Here is a 21021-nt window from a genome sequence, read left to right as displayed (position 1 = left end):
AAAGATGAACAGACACTTCACCAGAGGCTATACCATACGATGAAAAAGTACTTGAAAAGATGTTCATCACTAGTTGTTAGGGAAATGCAAATTATGATACAATGAAGTAACACACATTATGTGCACATTAAAATGGCGAAAATTAAAAGATTCATCATACCAGTGTGGTAAGGATGTAGACAACTGGGCCTCTCACAGACTGCTGTTAATAAAGTAGAATGACACAATCACTTTGGAAAACATTTTGCAGTGAAACATAGATATAACCCCAGCATTCTAATTCTAGATATTTACTCAAGAGAAATTAACAACTTGTACACAATGTTTTTAGCAGCTTTATTTGTAATACCCAAAAACTGAAAACTCAAATTTCCAGGTGAATGGATAAATTATGGTACATCTATACATAAATTAATACTCAGGAATAAAAAAGTAATGAATTACTAATGCACACACGGACAAATCTCCAAATAATTATGATCAGTGTAAGAAGACAAAAAAGTATATGATCTGATTCCATTTTTAGGTAATTCTAAAAAATTCTAACTAGTGTAGAGCGGCAAAGCGGATCAGTGATTGCCTGGGGACAAGAGCAGCTAGAGAGGTTATAAAAGAGCACAAGAAAATTCTGTGACAAGGGGAGAGGTATGTTCATTATTTTGATTGGAGTGGTTTCATAGATGTATACATGTGTCAAATTTTATCAAACTATACATTTATTTTAAAAGGTCATTTGGCTTTTTCACTCTTGTACTCTGCTGTTTTCCAAAGATGAAATGACATGATGATGTCGTCATTCTTACAGCTAATGGAATGTGTGGTCATGTATTCTTCTGCTTAAATTTTCCTATTTTCCAATATGGTAAGTATCTATATACATGTAAACAGTGTTGTGCTAGATCAGGGATGCCGCATCTCACAAGAGCTAAGTGTGCATCTATTCCCAACTGTGTTTTTAGAGGTGTCATTGATAGCTTGAATTTGGCCATGGTGGAAGTATTTATAGCATGGAAATTGGCAAACACTAAAACAAAATCAGGGTTTTTTCTTGGACAGGTCATTGTTAAGCATTTACTAGCCTACTACTAGCTGTAACATACATAAACAAAAGCTCACTAGAATTCTAATTTTTAATTGTGCAAAAGGATTCTGAGAACCACCAGGCCGAAAACTTGCCTTTTTCAAGCTAAAAAATGTTACTTGAGAGAAAAGCAAAAAGAAAAAGAGACTTTCAGACTCACCCTTATCCAGAAAATCTTTTGCAGAGACTCATACTTCAGTTGCCTTGACCAAATGCCACCACCTGCCATTCTCACATAGACCTTACTGCTGACCCATCCTCTCCCCTGCACCTACTCTGGGCTGAATAATTAGCTCCTTGAATGTGAAGGGCCTGGAGGCTGCTGGGAAGGGTAGGGCTGCCATCTCTTCTAGCAAACACCAAGCACCCATCATCTTGCTTCCCAAAGATACACAGACCCAAAATGTAACTAAGGTACTGTACAGAAAAGCACCAGACCAAGGTTTCTACATAATGGATTCCTTCTCCATAATAAGGGGTTCATGACACAAATATACTCAAATCAGGTAAATCAACCACCAGGATACCAAAAGCTGATATGTTTACCAATTGCTTTGAGGCAACTTAAATACAGATTTATTATAACCATCCCCTCTTTTGCTCTGCAGTGCTAGCCTGAGCCCTCTTTAATTATTTAGTATGACATGGATAATATCGTGTGCTGATGCTCCATCATCTCAATAAAGAGTTCCCAGGAAAGGAAAAGGCTGAAATTATTAAAACAAACAAACAAAAACTCTATTGAAGAATTTAGCAGGGAGTTGATTATGTTGTAAAAACTTATCCTGTTTCATGACACATTGGAAACATAAAGTTTAGGGCTTTTTGGCCTCCACTGCATAGAGGTCTGATCGCTTCTGGCTAAAAATGGGGATCTGCTGGCGTATTTCAGTCAACTTCTTCAGGTCTGCAAAAACAGGAAAGTGTACTATTAATAAGATGTAACTCCTCACTAACCAGTGGGAATTTCTTCCCCAAACACAGCGGGGTCTCATCAACGAATTCAGTAATATAGGCCTTGTCAAAGCACAGATGGCCTTGCATGGCCCCTGGAGTCATTTCAAACTAAACCAAGAAAACTCAACTGAGCCCCAGGGCTTGGCCAGAGAACCAAAGGAAAATTAGAAGGGGGCACAAAGGAGCTCCTCCAGGTGACAGGGCTTCCCAGCTACGAAACTTGGCCTCTTGGCCTCAGAGCAGTGGGGACACCAGAGACAAACTGTGCGGGGGCAAGTCTTACCTATGTCTGAATACACGATGGTTTCCTCAGTGCCCGCTTTGGCAAGGACCTCCCCCCTGAAAAAGATTCAGGAGAGAGTGAGTTCACTTATGTTTGCTGGTATTCAACCTCTCTTTTTGTTTTTTTCCTCCCCAGCTCATAGACAAAAGAGAACAGAGTCTGAGATTTAAGAGAGGAAGGGCTTAAATTCCTGTTCTGCCATTTATAGCTGTGTGGCCTTGTGCCAAGTCATTTGGGATCTCCATTTCCTAAACAGTAGAAATAAGACTATGAGGACCTAGTGAGAAAATTATGGAGTATGTTTTATAAACTGAAAACTGATAGGAAGTTATTCTATAATTTTAAAAATCTGGGAATAGAGCTACTATAACCAGCAGGACACTCCATCTGCCCCCTCCTGAATGCATGTCAGCAAGGACCGTTTGCGAGGGTGGTCTGTTTCTTCATGCCTCCTTGGACTGCTAACAACCCCTAGGGACAGCAAGCCTGGGCCTGGGCAGGGCCCAGATCTGCTGGGATCTCTGGTCTCATGCCTGTAATCCCTGCATCCCTATTTTAACGAGTTTCAGTTTTTAAAGGAAAGGTTTCAGCCTGTAAGGTCTGGGTAGAAGTGATGGGGGGACCCCACTCTTGAAAAGAGCAACAGCTCCTTCATGTATCTGGAGAAAGGCTCATCTGGGAAACAATTTCTAGTACTATGTGTCTTGGCACAAAGCAAGGCTTCAAAAACATGCCAAGTGAAATGAAAGTGCTATGTGAACTACAAATGCAGAACATAAGATACACAGATTAACATGACTGCACGTCTGGACTTTGGTGTTGGCTTCACTGAGTAATAAAATGCTTCCCACTCTCACAGAGGACAAGTTCGTCGTTTCCCTTAATTGAATCCATTATCCCCCTCTTCTAATCATTACACAGTGGGAGCAAAATCCTCACCCTGTAACTCACTCCTGCCCTAGGACCTAGTCTAAATTTTAACCAAAAGCCAAGAATTTGGGAGCCTCTTCTACTAAAACCAGCCACCCACCACTGCTGCCTTATTTCCCCTGTGCAATCCAAGTCTGTCTGTCAGCGAAAGCTGCTCAGAAACTCAGGAGAGTTAAGGACAAACGCTCAAGGGCAAAATCATTTCTTCCTCATATGGCTTTGAAGTAGAAGCTGATCCCTGAGAGGCAGAGACCTGGGGGCATGTGGGGATACGGGGTTGGGGAGGGGCAGGGCCAGTCAGGAATCAGGCAACCACAGGCCCGAGTGCCATTTCTCTCAAGCTCCCAGTGAGACTGTCCCTGCTAAACCAACTCACCAAGGAGTCACAATAGTGCTGTGTCCCCAGGCAACATAGGAGGCTTTGTCATCCCGGGCAGGAGATGCTGTGGCCACATAAACCTGATTATCAACAGCCCTATAATCAGTGGACAGAACAGAGGTAAATCATGTATTACAGATGTGACATTTTTCCACCCCATGTACAGATCCTTCTTTCAAAAACTAGGGTAGGACATGCTGGCTTAGATGTGGAAGGACACTGCCGGGTAAACAACTGATACACTGACCACCATTCTGTACCTGTATGAACATTCTGTTTTCACTTTCAGTACAGTACCCAAAAAATTACATGAGATATTCAACACTTTATTATGAAACAGGTTTTGTGTTAGATGATTCCGCCCAACTATAGACATGTCCTGAGCACATTTAAGGTAGGCTAGGCTAAGCTACAATGTTCGGTAGGTTGGCTGTATTAAGTGCATTTTCAACTTACAGGTTTGCTGGGACATAACCCCATCGTAAGTCAAGGAAGATCTGCACTGTCAGTTCAGACTCTGGTCTGAGCCAACCTATTACATGTAAAAGAGCAGAGCTTCTCTGGTTAGTGCAAGTCAACACAGCCAGAGAATGGAGAGGCCTTGCTGGGCCAAGGCTGCATGGTATTTCCACACCGATGGTGGCAGGCCTATCACCTCAAATTAAGTAGAAATTTCAGGTGGCAGCCTGGCTACATCAAGCCACTTCATCTGGGAGCTCTCTGGGCTCAATCCACAGATCCATGCCAGGTCATCCCAGTATCTCCCTGGCTTTTCTTGCTCTCAACAAGACTGTATTTATTCACTCCACCTTCTACCAAGCAACCAGCCAAACACCTCTACTTTCTCCTCCAGTAAAAATCACCGTCCTCTCTAGAAGTGAGAATAGCAGCTAGCTCTGAGTGGAGAGTGAAGAGGACTGACTGGGAAGGGGCAAAAGGAGAGTTCTGGAGGCTGGAGACATTCCACACTGATCCAATCAGAGGTGAACATCTGCATGAAAATTCACTGACCTACAATCAGTGCGCTTTTTAAATATATTAATACTTCAGTGAACAAAACTGTAATGAAGAAAACCATCTCCAACTAGTATTTCATGGTTTGCAGAGCACCTTACACAGACACAGTCACACCCCTTTTCCCTTCCATGTACATCCACCCCTCAGCCTTAGGGGGCTTATGGGACTAAGGCAAAAGCAACTGTGACAGGCCAAAGATTTTGTGCCATGCCCAGGATCTGTATGTTAGAAGAACAGGGGCTTATTCCAAGTCTCTTGCCAGAGTATCACCAGAAATAGGATGGTGTGGTGGATGGAGTAGGATAAACACCCCAGTCTAAGAGGCCCAGAGTCAGTTGGGTGATTCATCTTTTCCAGTTGCTCGTGGTTATCAGGGCCTCCTGAGTCAAGGGCAGCATTCTGTACTGGGAAGGTCTGTACTTCCACCAAACTGGAAGTCTTTCACAAACACTGAGATGCTTGAAGGTATGCTGGCGATGCTTTCTTACCGGCCTCGCTGAAGCAACTCCCAGTGGGCTGGTCCAGTTGTCAGATTAAAAGCTCCAGGATATACCAAGAGCTGGCAGCCTTGAGAGAAAGGTCAGAGTGGATACAGGTGAAAGCCAGCCACATGGGACTCTCTGTTAACTCCTTACCCAGTGGGGACCAAACTCAAACTTTCCCAAGCATAAAGAGATGTCAACCAAGTCAGGCAGGGGCAGCAGCATTACATTATGGCTCTGAATTACTTAGAGACACATACATGAAACATGTACAGATGCATAAGAAAAGTGGCATTGATGACTGAAACCGTAATTTATGACTTCACTTAAAAAAAGCAGAGAATGGGGGTGGGAAGTGGAGAACTGTCTATTTGTATTTCTCAGCACCACATGGTCAGCTCTGCATGCCAAGGACCTTGTCTTGTAGTGCTTTTCAAATGAAACGGAAGGCAGAGTAGGTGCTCTACTGCTTAGTGCTAAGACAACAGAGTGGGTGCCAACCCACAGCTCATGGGTCTCCATCTTCTGCTTGGAAGGCAGGCAAACTGTTTGCACCCACTTCAAGTGACAGCTGAATTGGAATCGGAGTAGTTTTGTCAGTCTGGTAGGGATGCTAATTGTTGGGAACAATATGAAGAACTCTCTAAGTTCTGTCTCCTTAATGCTCTCCCCATTCCTAGGGGAAAACTGAGATCCACACTGCTCCCATGATTAAGTAATTTACCCAAAGTATCGTGCCAATTAAGAGGAAGAGTTGGAACCAGAACCCAGATCTTCTGACTTGACTCAATGCTCTTCCAGGACAGGAAGATGCTTTTCAAGACCAAAACTCACTGATATCTACTGTACTGACCAGCTGGACTACTGAGTGGTGAAATCCACGAGGGCACAGAACCCATCTTCATTTCTGTTGGGCTCCAAGTGACTCCTTCTAAATACAGTGGCAGGAAGGGCTCAAAGGGTAGAGCAGATTTAGAAGTACCTACTTTAGCTACAGTGTGTTAAATTACAAACAAAAACCTGTATTGCCCATACACAGCCAAAGTGCAAGAGGTCAAATGGGGGTGGAGAGATTAAGACCTTCAGACCTCTTCTCCAGTTTTTCTGCTAAGGGCTCCCTCTATCCACGAAGACCAGCCCAGAATCCAACCTCCAAGCACCTACACAACTGTGTCTCACCTCTTTGTGCGTAGATTTGTGCAAGCTCTGCAAAGCGGATGTCGTAGCAGATGCCCAGGCCCACTCTGCAGTAAGCTGTTTCCCAAACAGAAAATGCATAAATGGGAAGTTAATCTCCAGCAGCAAGGTGTGGCAGGATAAAGCCTCCCTGATCTAATGACCACAAAACACTGACAGGGATACATGAACACAGGGCCCATGGATGGAGAAAACTTATTAACTTGGATTTCACCTCATAAAGACATCATTTACATCAGCAAAGTGGAGATGAGAAATTCATTATAATTGAATGCCTATTATCTAAGTGGGAGGTGTTCAATCGCATCCTAATAGGTACAATCTGAATGCTATCATACTAATAGGAGGCTGTGACCAAATGGAAGAGCAAAAGCACATCAAACCCTAGTTCTCCTTTCAGCCCATGCTTTCCAGAACTTTGACCATTCTCTGTTCCTTCTCACTTCTGGTCTTTCAGTCAGGTTATGTAAAGAAGGGAGGGTAAGTAAGAGAAAAGCAAAGGAATGCCTGATCCTCTTCTACTGGGACTGCTGAAAGAGGTGAACTTATCTGGTACATACGTGTATCAAACATGGAGAAACTATCACCAGGACTCAATGTTTCAGATTCTTGAAAAGTAATTTTTCCAGGAACATCAATATCAAACAGATGGAGCTGCATCACAAATAATGGATTTGGTTACCTCTTCCAAGCAGGGTTATAACAGTAATACCAAATGTCTTTCCATTGCCAGAAATGGGGGGAACTTAAGAACTGCACAGACAGCATCCCTAATCTGCCCACAACCCACCCCACACTCTGACACCTCACCAAAACGAGTTCTAACAGCAGAAACTGAATAAGTAATACTGCAGGTTTTATGACCCATCTTTCCTAGGCAGTCTGCACATCAATGTCTACCTAGGTTTCTTATGGGAAGCAATTAATATGACTCCTCAGAATCAGAATCAAATTGATACACTGGCAGGATAGGTGGAGAGTGGGTGAGCAACTAAAAATACCTAAAACTTTGCAAACCAATTGCAGCTACAAAAAAATAGCATATCACTTGCAAATTGGATTTATTCAAGGAAAGCAAATATGGTTTAGCTTTAGAAAATCAATCAATATAATTTACAACACTAACAAAACAGAAGTCATATGATCATCTTAAGAGGTACATGAGCATTTGGTAACCTTCTACATCCATTCTTATTTTTAAAACAAAAGAGAAAAACTCTTCCAGGAGAGAAACTTCCTTAGTGTGATAAAGAATATCTGAAAAGAAAAAACAAAAACAAAAACCTAACTGAAGAAACATTGTTCTTAATGGTGAAACAGTAAAAGCTTCCTATTGAGATCAGGAATAGGATGAGGACAGCAGCTATTCAACAGTGTACCAGGGGTTGTTGATGGTGTCCTTTGCTGTACAAAGCGACAAGGCAAAAGAAAGGAATAAAAAGTATAAGGATGAGAGAGAAAAAAATTAAATAGGTCATTATTTTCAATGATAGAACTGCATATCTAGGAATTCTACAGGAAATCTACAGATAAACTATTAGAATTAATAAGTGAATTTAGAAAGGTTACTATGGATGTCAATATTTTTTAAATTAGCTGTACTTCTATATGCTAGCAAAAAACACCAATTAGGAATAGACCCAGAAAATGATATACAGAACTATACCCAAAAAAACTACAAAAACAATTTGAGAGAAATTTAAGAAAGTCTAAATAAATGGAGGGATATACACCGTATTTATGGACCAGAAAACTCAATACTGAAAATACGTATTTCAAAGAGTGGGGTTAATAGCTCAGTGCTGGCTCCTCTTCCAGTAGTGGTAGAGTGGCTCCTATCAGACTAGCTTTCTCACAATATCAATGAACTCTGGACAAAACAAAAAGTACGAGTACTTAGAAGCACCAGAGATTGGTCAAAACAAAATCAGGTATAAACTGAAGGGAAGTCACACTGGGAAGAAGGGAATAGCTTGGGTGGGTTTCACATTTGTTCACAGCTTTTAGTTGGAAGCAAGGCCCCAGCTGTTGCTTTAAGGGAGGTAGAACTACGCATGATCATATTTGTTTGATGCACAGGGGACGTTTCACAGCAGCTGGAAAGTGAGGGGGAAATCCTGAAAAGGAGAAGCCAAAGAGCAAGAGCCTTAAGTTCGATATATAAAATCTGCCCAAATCTCTGGCTAACCATGAAATTAAAGATATGTGGGGAAGACTCCAAGCAGCCTAGCTAAAACTAAACAACTTTATATAGAACAGAATAGCTGAAATTGTTGCCCATCTCACCAAAGAGAGTTTGGTGTTTGAGTACAGCCAAGTACTTGCTAAAACAAAAAAATTCAACACTTTTCAGAGGAATACAATAGAAGCTAGAATCTCAACAACATATAATCCAAAATTACCAAACATGCAAAGAAACAAGAAAATGAGACCCAAACTCTAAGGCAGTAAATGGATCAGACACCAACATGATCCTGATATGATTACCAGACTTTAAAGTAGCTACTGAAAGTAAGCTCAAGGGTGTAAAGAAAAATTTTCTCTTAAAGAATAAGCAAATAGGAAATAACAGTAGATAAACACAAGTGATTTTTTTAAAAATAAAAATTTTAGAACTAGAAAATTCAATATCTGAAATTTTCAAAAACTTCACTGGATTGGCTTGCAGGAGACTGGATTAACAGAAGAAAGACTCAGTGAACTTGAAGATATATCAATGTAAACTTTCCAATCTGAATAAGATAGAACAAAAGGTTGGAAAAACAAATAACCAGAGCCTTGGTGACCTGGTTTGGTGGGATGGTATCAAAATTGGAGCCCCTTGAAAAGAGAATAGGACAGAAAAATATTTAACAAAATAATGCCCCCAAATTTCCCAAACAAAGACTTAAGTATACAGATTCAAGAAGCACAAAGCAGTACAAATACAAATATCCTGGGCACATCAGAGTCAAAATACTCAGAACCACAAATTATGAAAAAAATCTTGAAGAAAGGCAGAGAAAAACACAAATTACATACAGGAAAACAAGAATTAAAAATTGCCACTGACTTCTTATCAAAAAAAGAAAGAATAAAGAAGCTAGAAGATAAAGTAAATATCGTCTCTCAAACTGCTGCAGGAAAAAAGAAAATTGTCAATTCAGAATTCTATTCCACCAAAAATATCCTTTAAGAATGAAGGCAAAATAAAGATACACTCATGAACAAAAACTAAGAAAACTCATAGCTAGCAGATCCTCACTATAAAAATGTTTAAGGAGGTCGTTCTGTTTGAAGGTAACAATACCTGATAGAACTAGGATCTTCAGGAAAAAAAGAAAAATACCAGAAATGGCAAATATTTGAGTAAATGTAAAATATGTTCTCTTAATTAAAATATACTACTTAAATAAAAAATTAGTGTTTTGTGGAATTTATAACATATGTAGATGCAATATATCTGGCAACTACCATATAAAGAATGAGGAGGTAGGAACTGGACCTAAATGATTGAAATGTTCTTAAGTTTCACATGAAGTAGTATAATATAAACTCTAAGTAGACCATGACAAGATAAAGGGGCATATTGTAATCCCTAGGGCAACAACTTTAACAAAAAGAAAATTCAATGCAAAAGAATGCAGAGAAGAGGAATAAAGGATAAAAATAGTAACATGTCTATGTGCTTAAATCCAATCATATCAGTAATTACATTAAGTATAAACACTCTACTTAAAAGGCAAAGATTATCAGCATGAATAAAAAAGCAACAAGACCCAACTGTATTCTACCTACAAGTCAATCATTTTAGTTTTCTATTTATTGATAGTAGTTGATACACAGTATTATACTGATTTCAAATATACAACACAGTGGTTCAACAGTTACCTATTATTATTAAATCTTCATCCCAACCAGTGCAGTTACTGTCATCAGAAAGATGAAACAGAACCACTGGCTATTTTCTCCATACTGTACTACCATCCCTGTGACCAACTTACATTACGATTGAGAATTTTTGGGCCCCTATATCTCCCTCATCTTCACCCACTCAAACCGCTCTCCAATGGTAACCACCAGTAACATTTCACTGTCTATAAGTCTACTGCTATTTTGTTCATTTTTTTTGTTTTTGAGATGCCACAAATAAGTGAAATTATATGTCATTTGTCTTTCTCCACCTGGCTTATTTCACTTGGCATAATACCCTCTAGGTCCATCCATCACAAATTGCAGGATCTGTTTGTTATGGCTGAATAATATGCCACTGTGTATACGTGCCACTTCTCTACCCTTTCATCTATTAATGGACACTTCGGTTGCTTCCATATCTATTGTAAATAATGCAGTGATAAACATAGGGGTACATATATCTTTTCAAATCATGGATTTTTGTTTTATTCAGGTAAATTCCTAGAAGTAGAATTACTGGTTCAAATGGTGTTTCTATTTTTAGTTTTTTGAGGAACCTCCCTACTGCTTTCCACAGTGGCTGCACCAATTTACATTCCTACCAAAAGTGTAGGAGGGTTCCCTTCTCTCCACATCCTCACCAACACTTGTTGTCTTTTGGATAGTGACCATTCTAATTGGTGTGAGCTGGTATCCCACTGTGGTTTTGATTTGCAATTCCAAGATGATTAGGGATGTGGAGCACCTTTTCATGTGCCTGCTGCCATCTGAATTTCTTCTTCAGAAAAATGATCATGTCCTCCACCCATTTTTTAATTGGGTCATTTTTTTCTGGTGTTGAATCGTATGAGTTCTTTGTATCTTTTGAATGTTAACCCCTTATCAAATAAATAACTTAGACATATATTCTCCCATACTGTAGGTTGCCTTTTTGTTCTGTTGATGGTGTCCTTTGCTGTACAAAAGCTTTTTAGATTGATGTAGTCCACCTTGTCCATTTTTTGTTTCCCTTGCCTAAGAAGATATATCCAGGAGAAAACTGCTCATACTTATGTTCATATTTTTGCCTATGTTTTCTTCTAAGAGGTTTATGGTTTCATGTTGCACATGTAGGTCTTTAATCTATTCTGAATTCATTTTTTGTAGAGTTAGACAGTAATCCAGTTTCATTCTCTTGCATGTAGCAATCCAGTTTTCCCAACACATTATTGAAGACACTGTCTTTTCCTTATTGTATATTCATGGATCTTTTATCATATATTCATTGACCATATATGTGCGGGTTTATATCTGGGCTCTCTATTCTGTTCCCTTGATCTATAGGTCTGTTCTTGTGCCAGAACCATATTGATTGCTATAGCTTTGTAGTATAGCTTGAAGTCAGGGAGCATGACACCACCAGCTTTGTTCTTCTTTCTCAGAATCGCTTTGGCTATTCAGGGTCTTTTGTGGTTCCATATGAATTTTAGGATTATTTGCTCTAGTTCATTGCCAAAATACTGTTGGTATTTTGATAGTGATTGTATTGAATCTGTAAATTGATTTGGGCAGGATGGCCATTTTGATAATATTAATTCTTCCTATCCATGAGCACAGGATCAATTTCTACTTATTTGTATCTTCTTTCTCTCAGGAGTGTCCTATAGTTTGCAGAGTACAGGTCTTCATTCCTTAATCACGTTAATTCCTAGGTATTTTATTCTTCTTGATGCAATTTTAAACGGAATTATTTTCCTGATTTCTCTTTCTGCTAGTTTGTTGTTAGTATATAGGAACACAATAGACTTCTGTGTATTAATTTTGTATCCTGCAACTTTGCTGAATCCAATTATTAGGTCTATTAGTTTTTTGGTGGAGTTTTTAGGGTTTTTTATATATAGTATCATATCATCTGCAAATAGTGACAGTTTTACTTCTTCCTTACCAGTTTGGATACCTTTTATCTCTGTTTTGTTTGATTGCTCTGGCGAGGACCTCCAGTACTATGTTGAATAAAAGTGGTGAGAGTGGACAACCTTGTCTTGCTCCTGATCTTAGAGGAAAACCTTTCAGCTTTTCACCACTGAGTATGATGCTAGCTGTGGGCCTGTCATATACAGTCTTTATTATGTTGAAGTGTGGCCCCTTTAACCCCATTTTGTTGAGAGTTTTAATCATGAATGGATGTTGAATTTTGTCAAACATTTTTTATCTACTGAGATGATGTTTTTAGTATTCTTTTTGTTAATGTGGTGTATTGCATTGATTGATTTACAAATATTGTACCATCCTTGCATCCCTGGAAGAAATCCCATTGGTCATGATGGATGATATTTTGATGTCATTTTTAATTTGGTTTGCTAATATTTTGTTGAGGATTTTTGCATCTATGTTCATCAGAGATATTGGTTTATAGTTTTCTTTTTTTGTAGTGTCTCTCTGGTTTAGGTATTAGTGATACTGGCCTCACAGAATGAGTGTGGAAGTATTCCCTCCTTTTTCTACTTTTTGTAACACTTTGAAAAGGTTGGGTATTATCTCTTCTTTAAATGTTTGGATGAATTTGGCTGTGAAGCCATCTGGTCCTGGATTTTTGTTTGTTGGGAGTTTTTTGATTACCAGTCCAATTTTGTTACTGGTAGTTGGTTTGTTCAGATTTTCTGTTTCTTCCTGGGTCAGTCTTGGAAGGTTGTACTTTTCTAGAAATTTTTCCATTTCTTCTAGGTTGTCCTATTTACTGGTATATAATTTTTCATAGAATTCTCTAATAATTCTTTGAATTTCTGTGGTAAGACAATCATTTTAAATATAAAGACAAATATGGGTTGAAGTTTTTGATTAGAAAAAGATGTTTCACACAAATAGTAAGTATAAGAAGCCTAGAGTGGCTATAGTAATGTCAGAGATAAACTTCAAGACAAAGAGTATGACAAGAAAAAAGAAATTTCATAATGGTAAAAAGATTGATTTACCAGGAAGACTAACAAACCCCAAACATATATGCACTTACTACTGCCCAGATGTCCACTCTCCCCAAAGTGATTACAAATCCAATGCAATCTTAATGAAAAGTTCTGTAGGTTTTTCCTTAGCTGAAATTGACAGGCTGACTCTAAAATTTATATGAAAATACCAACTGCCATGAAGAGTCAGTTGTTCCAACTGTGAATGCCTTATATGTGCACAACATGAGGAGGAATAGGGGACTTTGTAGCATGTTCTCAAGAGGCGATGAGATGTATATTCCCTACTTACCTTTCTGTGCTTTACTAGTAAAGTTCCATCAGGCCCAAACACCGCACAGGTGTTATACAATTTTCCAGCATCTTCTTCAGGAATGGAACCTTTCATTGAGAGGAAAACACACAGGCACAGAAAACATTCTGAATAAAGCATCCTTTTATGATTAACTGGACAAAGGCTTGATAAACTGTCACTTGGGTCCAACAATGTTTACTATATTCTAAGGGTTATTTATCAGGTTTGTTTTTTCTTGTTGAATATAATCTTTCAGAGATAAACTCCAGAATGTAAATGAAATATAATGAGGTCAGATGTCAAAGATAAGTTTCACAAATAACCATCTGCTTCTTAATTCAGCTTTGAACTCAAGCAACACCTAATCTGTACTTTGGAGCAAAGTTGGGAATTCAGTGTTGCTCAATGTGAATTCACCAGGTCCTGCACATAAATATATCCAAAAAGGCCTTAAGATGGGAACATAAGCTACAGGACTTGCCATCAGTAAATGTAGTTCCTGGCAGTTCTCTCTCTTCTTGCCTTTTCTCTGCCTCTTATTCATTTCTAATTCTTAATATGTCATAATACAGAAATAATTTTGCTATATTTAGTAAACAGTTTTACTGTTCTGATTTATTTAAGCAAATAGAACATTTGAAAGTTTATTTCAAAACCACATGAAGTTATCTTGATGTATGTGGCCTCTTTATTTAAAAAAAAATTCTTAACCCTGCATTAGTACAATGAAAGACACTCAGATATGTTTCCTCCCCTGAGCCTCACCCCTGACTTCTGCCTGCCCCTATACTCATACTCCTTTCTCCAGGGAAAATCATCATTATCAGTTCGGTATTTGTCCTTCTACAATATTTACTGTCTTACATACATAACTATAAATAGAAGTTATAAATTTTTCTGTAGGAGATTTATTTGAATGGGAACACCTGTTCATATCATATGGAACTTGCTCATTTTCCATATAACATTGTGTCTTGAAAATGTTTCTACATAACTACATATAGATCCACCTCATTCTTTTCAATGGCTAATTTGTATTCCAAGGTTTAAAAATAACACCAAAAATTAGTCAGATGTTTTAAATGCATAGGCCATTCTATCTTGAGGGCAGGAAGTTACCTCCAATGAGATATAAGCTGCATTCCTTTGCTACTTCAGAAAGCTTCTGTGTGGATTCACCAGGAATTTTTTCTGCATATTCAGGAAAATATTTCGTGCCATATGGAGAATTAAAGCATTCCTAGAATAATGTTGGCAAAGAAAAAAGGGAAAAAACACCAAAACACCCACCACATTTTAGAGTTCTGCTGTAAGAAGAAATAGCTGCTTTTTCCAGCTCTGCTCTCAGAGGGGAACACACAGCTGATAAGAAAAACACTGACACCCCAGGGGTACAGAGCCTGTAGCCACAGGGCTAGAGGAGAAAAGTATGTGTGCCCCCATCCTGCCACCTTGGCAGAATGCCAAGCCTGCCTCTCTCCATGAGTTCCCAACCTTGGGCACCCAGGCCCCACTATAACTGGGCAAAAATCACAGGACTGTGGCTGTTAGAATGAACCCACAGGTGCAAAACTATATTAGGAACTATGTAAAGCAAAAAAACCTGTGCTTGAAAAACCAGAAACTTTGAAAACCTCAGAGGTTAAGACATTTCTTCATCTGTAAAATGATCTGTGTCTAAGCTCCCTTCTAGCACTATCATTCCTGATCCTGCCAAATCTCTCATTCCCCAGGATATGTTTCTCCTCTATAGATGTCATAGAAGAAAACCCAAAACTACTAGACTTTAATTCTAATTCATTTGTTTCCCATTGAGACTGCCTGTGTACCAGGCACTGGGCTGGGACACTCAAGCCCAAGGATCACCAGCTTGTACAGGACTCATGTTATAATGAAAGGACACATGCAGAATTCGAGGGTTTGCACTCCTGGTCTTTAGACTCTGACTCCCAGCAATTTAAACCACCAAGAAACCACAATGGGGGTACAAGTACAGGTGAGCCCCGTGACTGGAGCTGCAAGGAAATCTAGATTAACATTCAGATCTGGAGCTCCCTTGGCAAAGAGTCCTATTCACTGGCCACACCTGTGATGGCTAGGAGCCTAAAACACAAGGTGGCCCCCAAAATTCTTCAGTCAGCTTAAGCAGGGTTTGCAAAGGGTTGCCTACTCCCTGTAGTGGGAAAGAGAGTGGAGAAGAGGGACTGTCTGGAATAGTTCTACCACTGACCTCAGCAGGCTTTTGCTAGTAGATACATGTCCTGACATGTGCAGGACCCTTCTCTGGGGCTAATCCCATACTTGGTGACAAACAAATGTGGTACAGCCTTCAACTGGTTTTCTCAAAGAAATCACCAGGGAAAAAGAGGCAGCATTCCACTAGCTTACTACAGGCTATCACATTTGGATAGATACCCCAGACTTCCCAAAAGTTTATAACAATTTTCAGTTTTCAACAATTTTTTGAAAATGCTGGAGGTTTAACAGTAAGATCAGTATGTCCTGGTCCTGTAAAGACTTATTACACAAGGAAAGAAGGTAAGTATACAATGTGCTGAGTATTTTAGCTTTAGGAAAGTCCCTGTGGGGAAAACGGAAGTGCCTAGGGCCAGGATCCTGACCCTAAACTACTTGATATTGTAATTGGCCTACTGCTAGGCTAATGTTCCCACGCCCACTGGCAATGAGCTATTATTGACTGAGTCACTCCATCAAATGCTTTGGGTGGAGGCAAAGACAGAGGTGGATTACGGACCTGCAGGCTGCTGGATGCAGATGTGTTTCTAGTGCTCGACCTACTCTCATGAGAATAAAGCCGGGAATAACCCTTTTACCCCAAGAATGTTCCATTGTCACTTTTCAGTCTCACAGAATCCACAGTGAACCTGCCCGGGGCTGAAACCCTCGGGCAAGACAGTCCCTCACCTACCAGGATTCTGAATAGAGTAGATGATCCTAAAGACAAAGACCTGTAACCATGTTGGCACACATCCTGTCACAAAGACCCTTGCTAGAGTCATATTCCAGACAAACACAGAACAATCCTGGGGCCCCACAGGGCTGTGCTGGACCCCGGGACAGAAGCAGGCAACCAGGGCTAGCAGATGCCCTTCTGCTGGGTCAACAGCTCCCAGAAGGGAGCAGCTGCCTCCATACTTACCGGAAGAGAAATTATTTTGGCTCCTTGCCTTGCTGCCTCCCGGACAAGGCCACAAGCTCGAGTGAGGTTATCTGATTTGATGGAAGAAACCTGAAGCTGGATGAGGGCCAAGCGGAAAGCTGAGGATGAAGATAAAAGAACACAGCTGTCTGAAGATCTGACTAAGGAATCAGAGCAGCAGCTCTCCGCGGGACGGCCAGTGGCCCCCAGACATCCCGCATGCCTGGAGACACTGACCTTCACAACCTGTGGGCTACCACTGGCATCTGCTTAGCAGGCAGGGGCACCGCTAAACATGCCCCAACGAGGACAGTCCCTCACAACAAAGAGTTATCCAGTTCAAAGTGCCAAAAAGGCTGAGGCTGAGAGACCTGGAGCCCCGCGCCAGGCACAAGGATCTGAAGTGAACCCTGCAAAAGGTGTTCTGAGCACTAAGCCCTCTGTCCACTGCAGCTTATTTGGGACAGCCAAACCTAGAAACAGCCTTCAGCCTGTCCTTGGACAGGTGACTGGCTCACAAACTTCACTCGGGGAAAAAAAAAAAAAGAATCTGAAGTGAAGTAGGCACGGCCAGCTTCTTACATACAAATGAGAACATGGCCTGAAGACTGGGTCTGAATGTGGAACTATCCCCTCCTATTTGGTCGTGAGCCTCCACCTACCCCAGATCCAGGTATTGGGTGCTTCTCAGCGCAGAAGTGAAATCCCTTGGAAGTCACTGACCCACCTTGAGTTGGAGCAGCTGGCCCGGGGGAAGGGGAGATGCCTGTCCCAGCTTTCCCATCAACAGCTGGGACATGGTGCATTGGTCCAGATGCCGGCAGGAGAGGGAGCCTGGCAACCGGTGGGCTGTACATGTGCCTGCTCACAGGCCAGGGCCCCTGGTCTGCGCTCACCTCATGAATACCCTGTGTCCCAACGGGCACAAAATTAGGTGCAAATAAAAAAACAACATGAGAGGTTGAAAGAGACACTGTGGGGAAAGCTAACAGTGCTTTTTCTTGCAATCTGAATAAGAGGCTCTACATTTTCACTGGGGACTGGGTCCCACAAATTATGTAGCAGCCCCACCAACAGATAAGTTGTCAGCCACGGGACAAGGAGAGGCTCTTCTAGGCTAAATCCCTCCTGGAGGTAGCAGCTACACACTACATTCGCTTTTCCTGTATTTTTTAGAGTTCTCTTTTAGCTCTTAGAGTAATCCCCTTTCACTGGTTGATAATTCTTTACATATACGTTTCTCCTGTTCAAGTGACTGGCGTGGTTTCTGTGCCCTGCCAGGACTCTGACACATAGTTTCTGCTCATAGTCTTATGGAAGGCTGCATTAAAGGATCCAAAGCATGTCACAACTACAGAACTTGGCCAGACTTCAGGACTTACCAGTAATAGCCTGTCCTAGCTTCCCTCCCTAACCTCTGCTCTAGAGTCTAAAAACCCCACCATTAGAGTTTTCTCTCTGGGCATCTCCTGGACCAGTGCAGACATCCCCAGAAGAGGCAACACTGATGGATCTGGCCTTTGATGAAGGATGGTTTGGTTCAGAGAGATTAGATGACTATTGACATGGGCTATGCAAAGATTGTAATAACCCAGGTTTTCAGACTCTGAGTCCAGAGCACTCCACTGCCCCATATAAAAGAACCTGGCAAAGGCGTGGGGACGAACACAGCTAGAAACACTCCTGGTGCTGATCCAAGAGGGGGATGTGCAGGTAACACGTAATACCTAACCTGAAAGCTCAATGTCCAGATGCAGAAACAACCTGTCCAGTTTTTTTGTTCAGAATAAGAGGGCATTTTCCAGTGAGTGTGAAGAGGTGCAAATTAACCAGTCTTTTTTACCGTAAAGCCCAAATCAAAGAAAACAGGAGCTTCGTTTTCTTGTGACAGGGCTCAAACCACAAATAAGTATGGTTGATGCCCGCGCAGAACCCAAGCACAAAAATCAGTGTTAAGGTGCAGAGTGTGAAAAGAACCCCGCTGGACAGTCCCGCCTCTGATGCAAAACTCTAAGCATCTCCGAGAATCCCACAGGACGGAGGCTCCCACACTTTAACCCCTGAAGGCTTCCTCACGGCAAGTGCAGTCCTGGTCGGCGGGAGGGAAGGCGTGCAGGCGGGTGAGGAACCTGCGTTTAACATGACCACCCCTCCCCCACCCCTCCTCGCGCCCAGGCGGATTTGGAGTGCGTGGCCTCGGAACCCAGCTTTAAGCACAGCCTCGCGGGCCTCAGGCGGGGCCCGGAGGCCGCTGGAAGCCCGAATCCCAGGACCGCGCCGGGACGCGCTCGCGGCCTCCTTCCCGCCCCGTACGCCCCAGCCCCGCGAGCACCGGGTCGCGGAAGGCCACAGGCGCTGCGGCACGCGAGGCCGAGGCGGAGAGACCCTCCGCCGGCTCCGCCCGCGCCGCCCGGCCTCCGGCCGGAGCTCGGGCTGCCGCATACTCACTGGCCATGGCTCTCCCGGGCAGCGGCGGCATGGCCGGCGGCGGCGGAGCGCCGGGCTAGGCCGCGCGCGGGGCGTGGCCCTGCCCGCGGCCCCGGCTCCGCCCTCCCCGCCCGCCGGGCCCGCGGCTAGGCGGGCGGGTGCCTGCGTGTGCAGGATGGGCTCAGGAGGAGCTGCTGGTCGCTGCACAGTCCAGAAGAAGAACGCCCCGAAAGCCGAAGGAACAAGGACCGGGCGGCCGACATCGGGGTGGTGTGCTGTCACTGTTTAACACCCCGCCTCTCCGATTCTCGGCTCAAGGACTGAACTTCTTGCTGGCTGCATCACCTCAGTGGCGGTGTTGTCACCACCTGTTGACTCCCTTGGGCTATTTGAACAAGTCGCTGTGACCGGGATGGAATTATACAGGTTGGCACTCAAGACTTCACTGGGCTCTGACCGCAAAGCCGCTACGTAATGGGGGAGGGGGAAAAAACAGTTCAAACACAGTGTCTTCAACAATTCAGGCCTCTAATACACTGAAATCTGTTAATATCGCTTTAGGATTTTATGTTTATTAAGATTGCTTTTTGAGTTTTGTGTGTTTGTCCTTTTGTCAAGTTTGGAGATGAAAAATCAAAAAGCTTGCTACCATTTTGAATGCTCTGGAGTAGCCTATGTTGAAATGGATCTTAGTTTTTAAAAGAATATTATAAAAAACATTTTTGGGACAATTAGGGATATTTAAATATGACCTGGATATTTGATGATTTAATGAATTTTGTGTGATAATATTGTTATTATGACAAACAAGGTCTTTACTACTGAGGAGATAAATGCTGAAGGATTTAGAGGTGATGTCGGAATGTCTGACTTGAAAATGGCCAGCAAAAAGAAAATATGTGCCTAATGATAAAGCAAATATGGAAAAAAGTTAATTAAATCTAGGAGGACGATTGTTCATGGTACTTATTTTAAGACTTAAAAAAAGTTTTTCACATTTAAAAATTTTCATAATAAAAAGTTAGGGGGAAATGCATAACAATTATGGCACTTCCTAAGCTTTAACAGACTCTCTGGACCTGGCTGTGTAGCAGGAAGATCATGAATAACCTTTTAATTTCTGCTATGCTTATTAACCTGCTAAGGTTCCTGAGTCAATACTGGCCACATACAATTTGTAAACAAAACAAAACAGAAAAAGCTACCCATTTCATGTAGATTTATTTGCCAGCTTATTGGTATCTAACAGTGTTCCAAACATGGCTGCACATGGTATTGACACATGCAGGTGGAGATGCCCAGGGGGCAGTTAGAAGCCTCAAGCTCAGATGTCCAAGCTGGAGATTGACTTAGGAGTCATCAGCAGTTTAAGATGATGCTTTGAATGCAGATGACAATGCATGAGTGGAGTGTGAAGGGCACAGGCAGAGAAGGGGCCTGTGAAGCCTGGGAAAGAGCCATCCAGACAACCAGGAGAAGGCCAGCAAGACCAAGAACCTGTGAGTGTTCTCCACGGTGCATGTAGGGAAGCTGCTGCTTTGGATTCTAGAGAAGCAAAAGGAAATAAACATAAAAACTGTTCCTGAACTTTCCTTTAGAACTTCTGGGCAAAATGGAAAAAAGCTAGTCACTGGGTTCCACTTCTGGCTCTGTCACCAATTTGATCTTAATATGTAGGGCAAATCACCTTACTCTCAGGACCTTTTTCATTGCCTGGAACACAAAAGGATTCAGAGGCAGGGTGCTGAGTTTGTGTAACCTCCCTGCCACCACTCCACTCCCTGCCCCTTTAACTGCAGCAGCTCTGCCTTCATGTTTCCACATTTCCTTTCATCTGACATTCAAGAAGTAGCCAAAGAATAAAACTCTATACTAAATGGATTTCTAAAGCCCAGCTAAAAATCTGGTATTGCCAACCATGTCTCACAGCTTTAATGACCATTTCCAGGCTGGTACTGGTCAGGTTTCTATTTTTAC

At 41.8% G+C, this 21021-nt stretch overlaps 1 protein-coding gene across 1 annotated transcript; it reads right to left on the bottom strand.

Annotated features, from left to right (window-relative positions):
• Positions 1-312: 312 nt before the first annotated feature.
• Positions 313-19598, bottom strand: NIT2 (nitrilase family member 2). The gene is made up of 10 exons (XM_036916516.2): positions 19066-19598; positions 16618-16736; positions 14577-14697; positions 13455-13543; positions 6887-6980; positions 6309-6383; positions 5136-5214; positions 3628-3726; positions 2322-2377; positions 313-1988 (listed from the first exon to the last, which is right to left on the bottom strand). The coding sequence occupies exons 1-10, from the start codon at positions 19094-19096 to the stop codon at positions 1897-1899; spliced, it is 855 nt and encodes a 284-aa protein (XP_036772411.1). The 5' UTR covers positions 19097-19598; the 3' UTR covers positions 313-1896.
• Positions 19599-21021: the final 1423 nt, after the last annotated feature.

This window comes from Manis pentadactyla, chromosome 1 (assembly GCF_030020395.1).
Source record: "Manis pentadactyla isolate mManPen7 chromosome 1, mManPen7.hap1, whole genome shotgun sequence".
Taxonomy (NCBI): Eukaryota; Metazoa; Chordata; class Mammalia; order Pholidota; family Manidae; genus Manis; species Manis pentadactyla.
The sequence above is the reverse complement of the archived record's forward strand: the minus strand, read 5'-3'. Positions and strand labels throughout refer to the sequence as shown.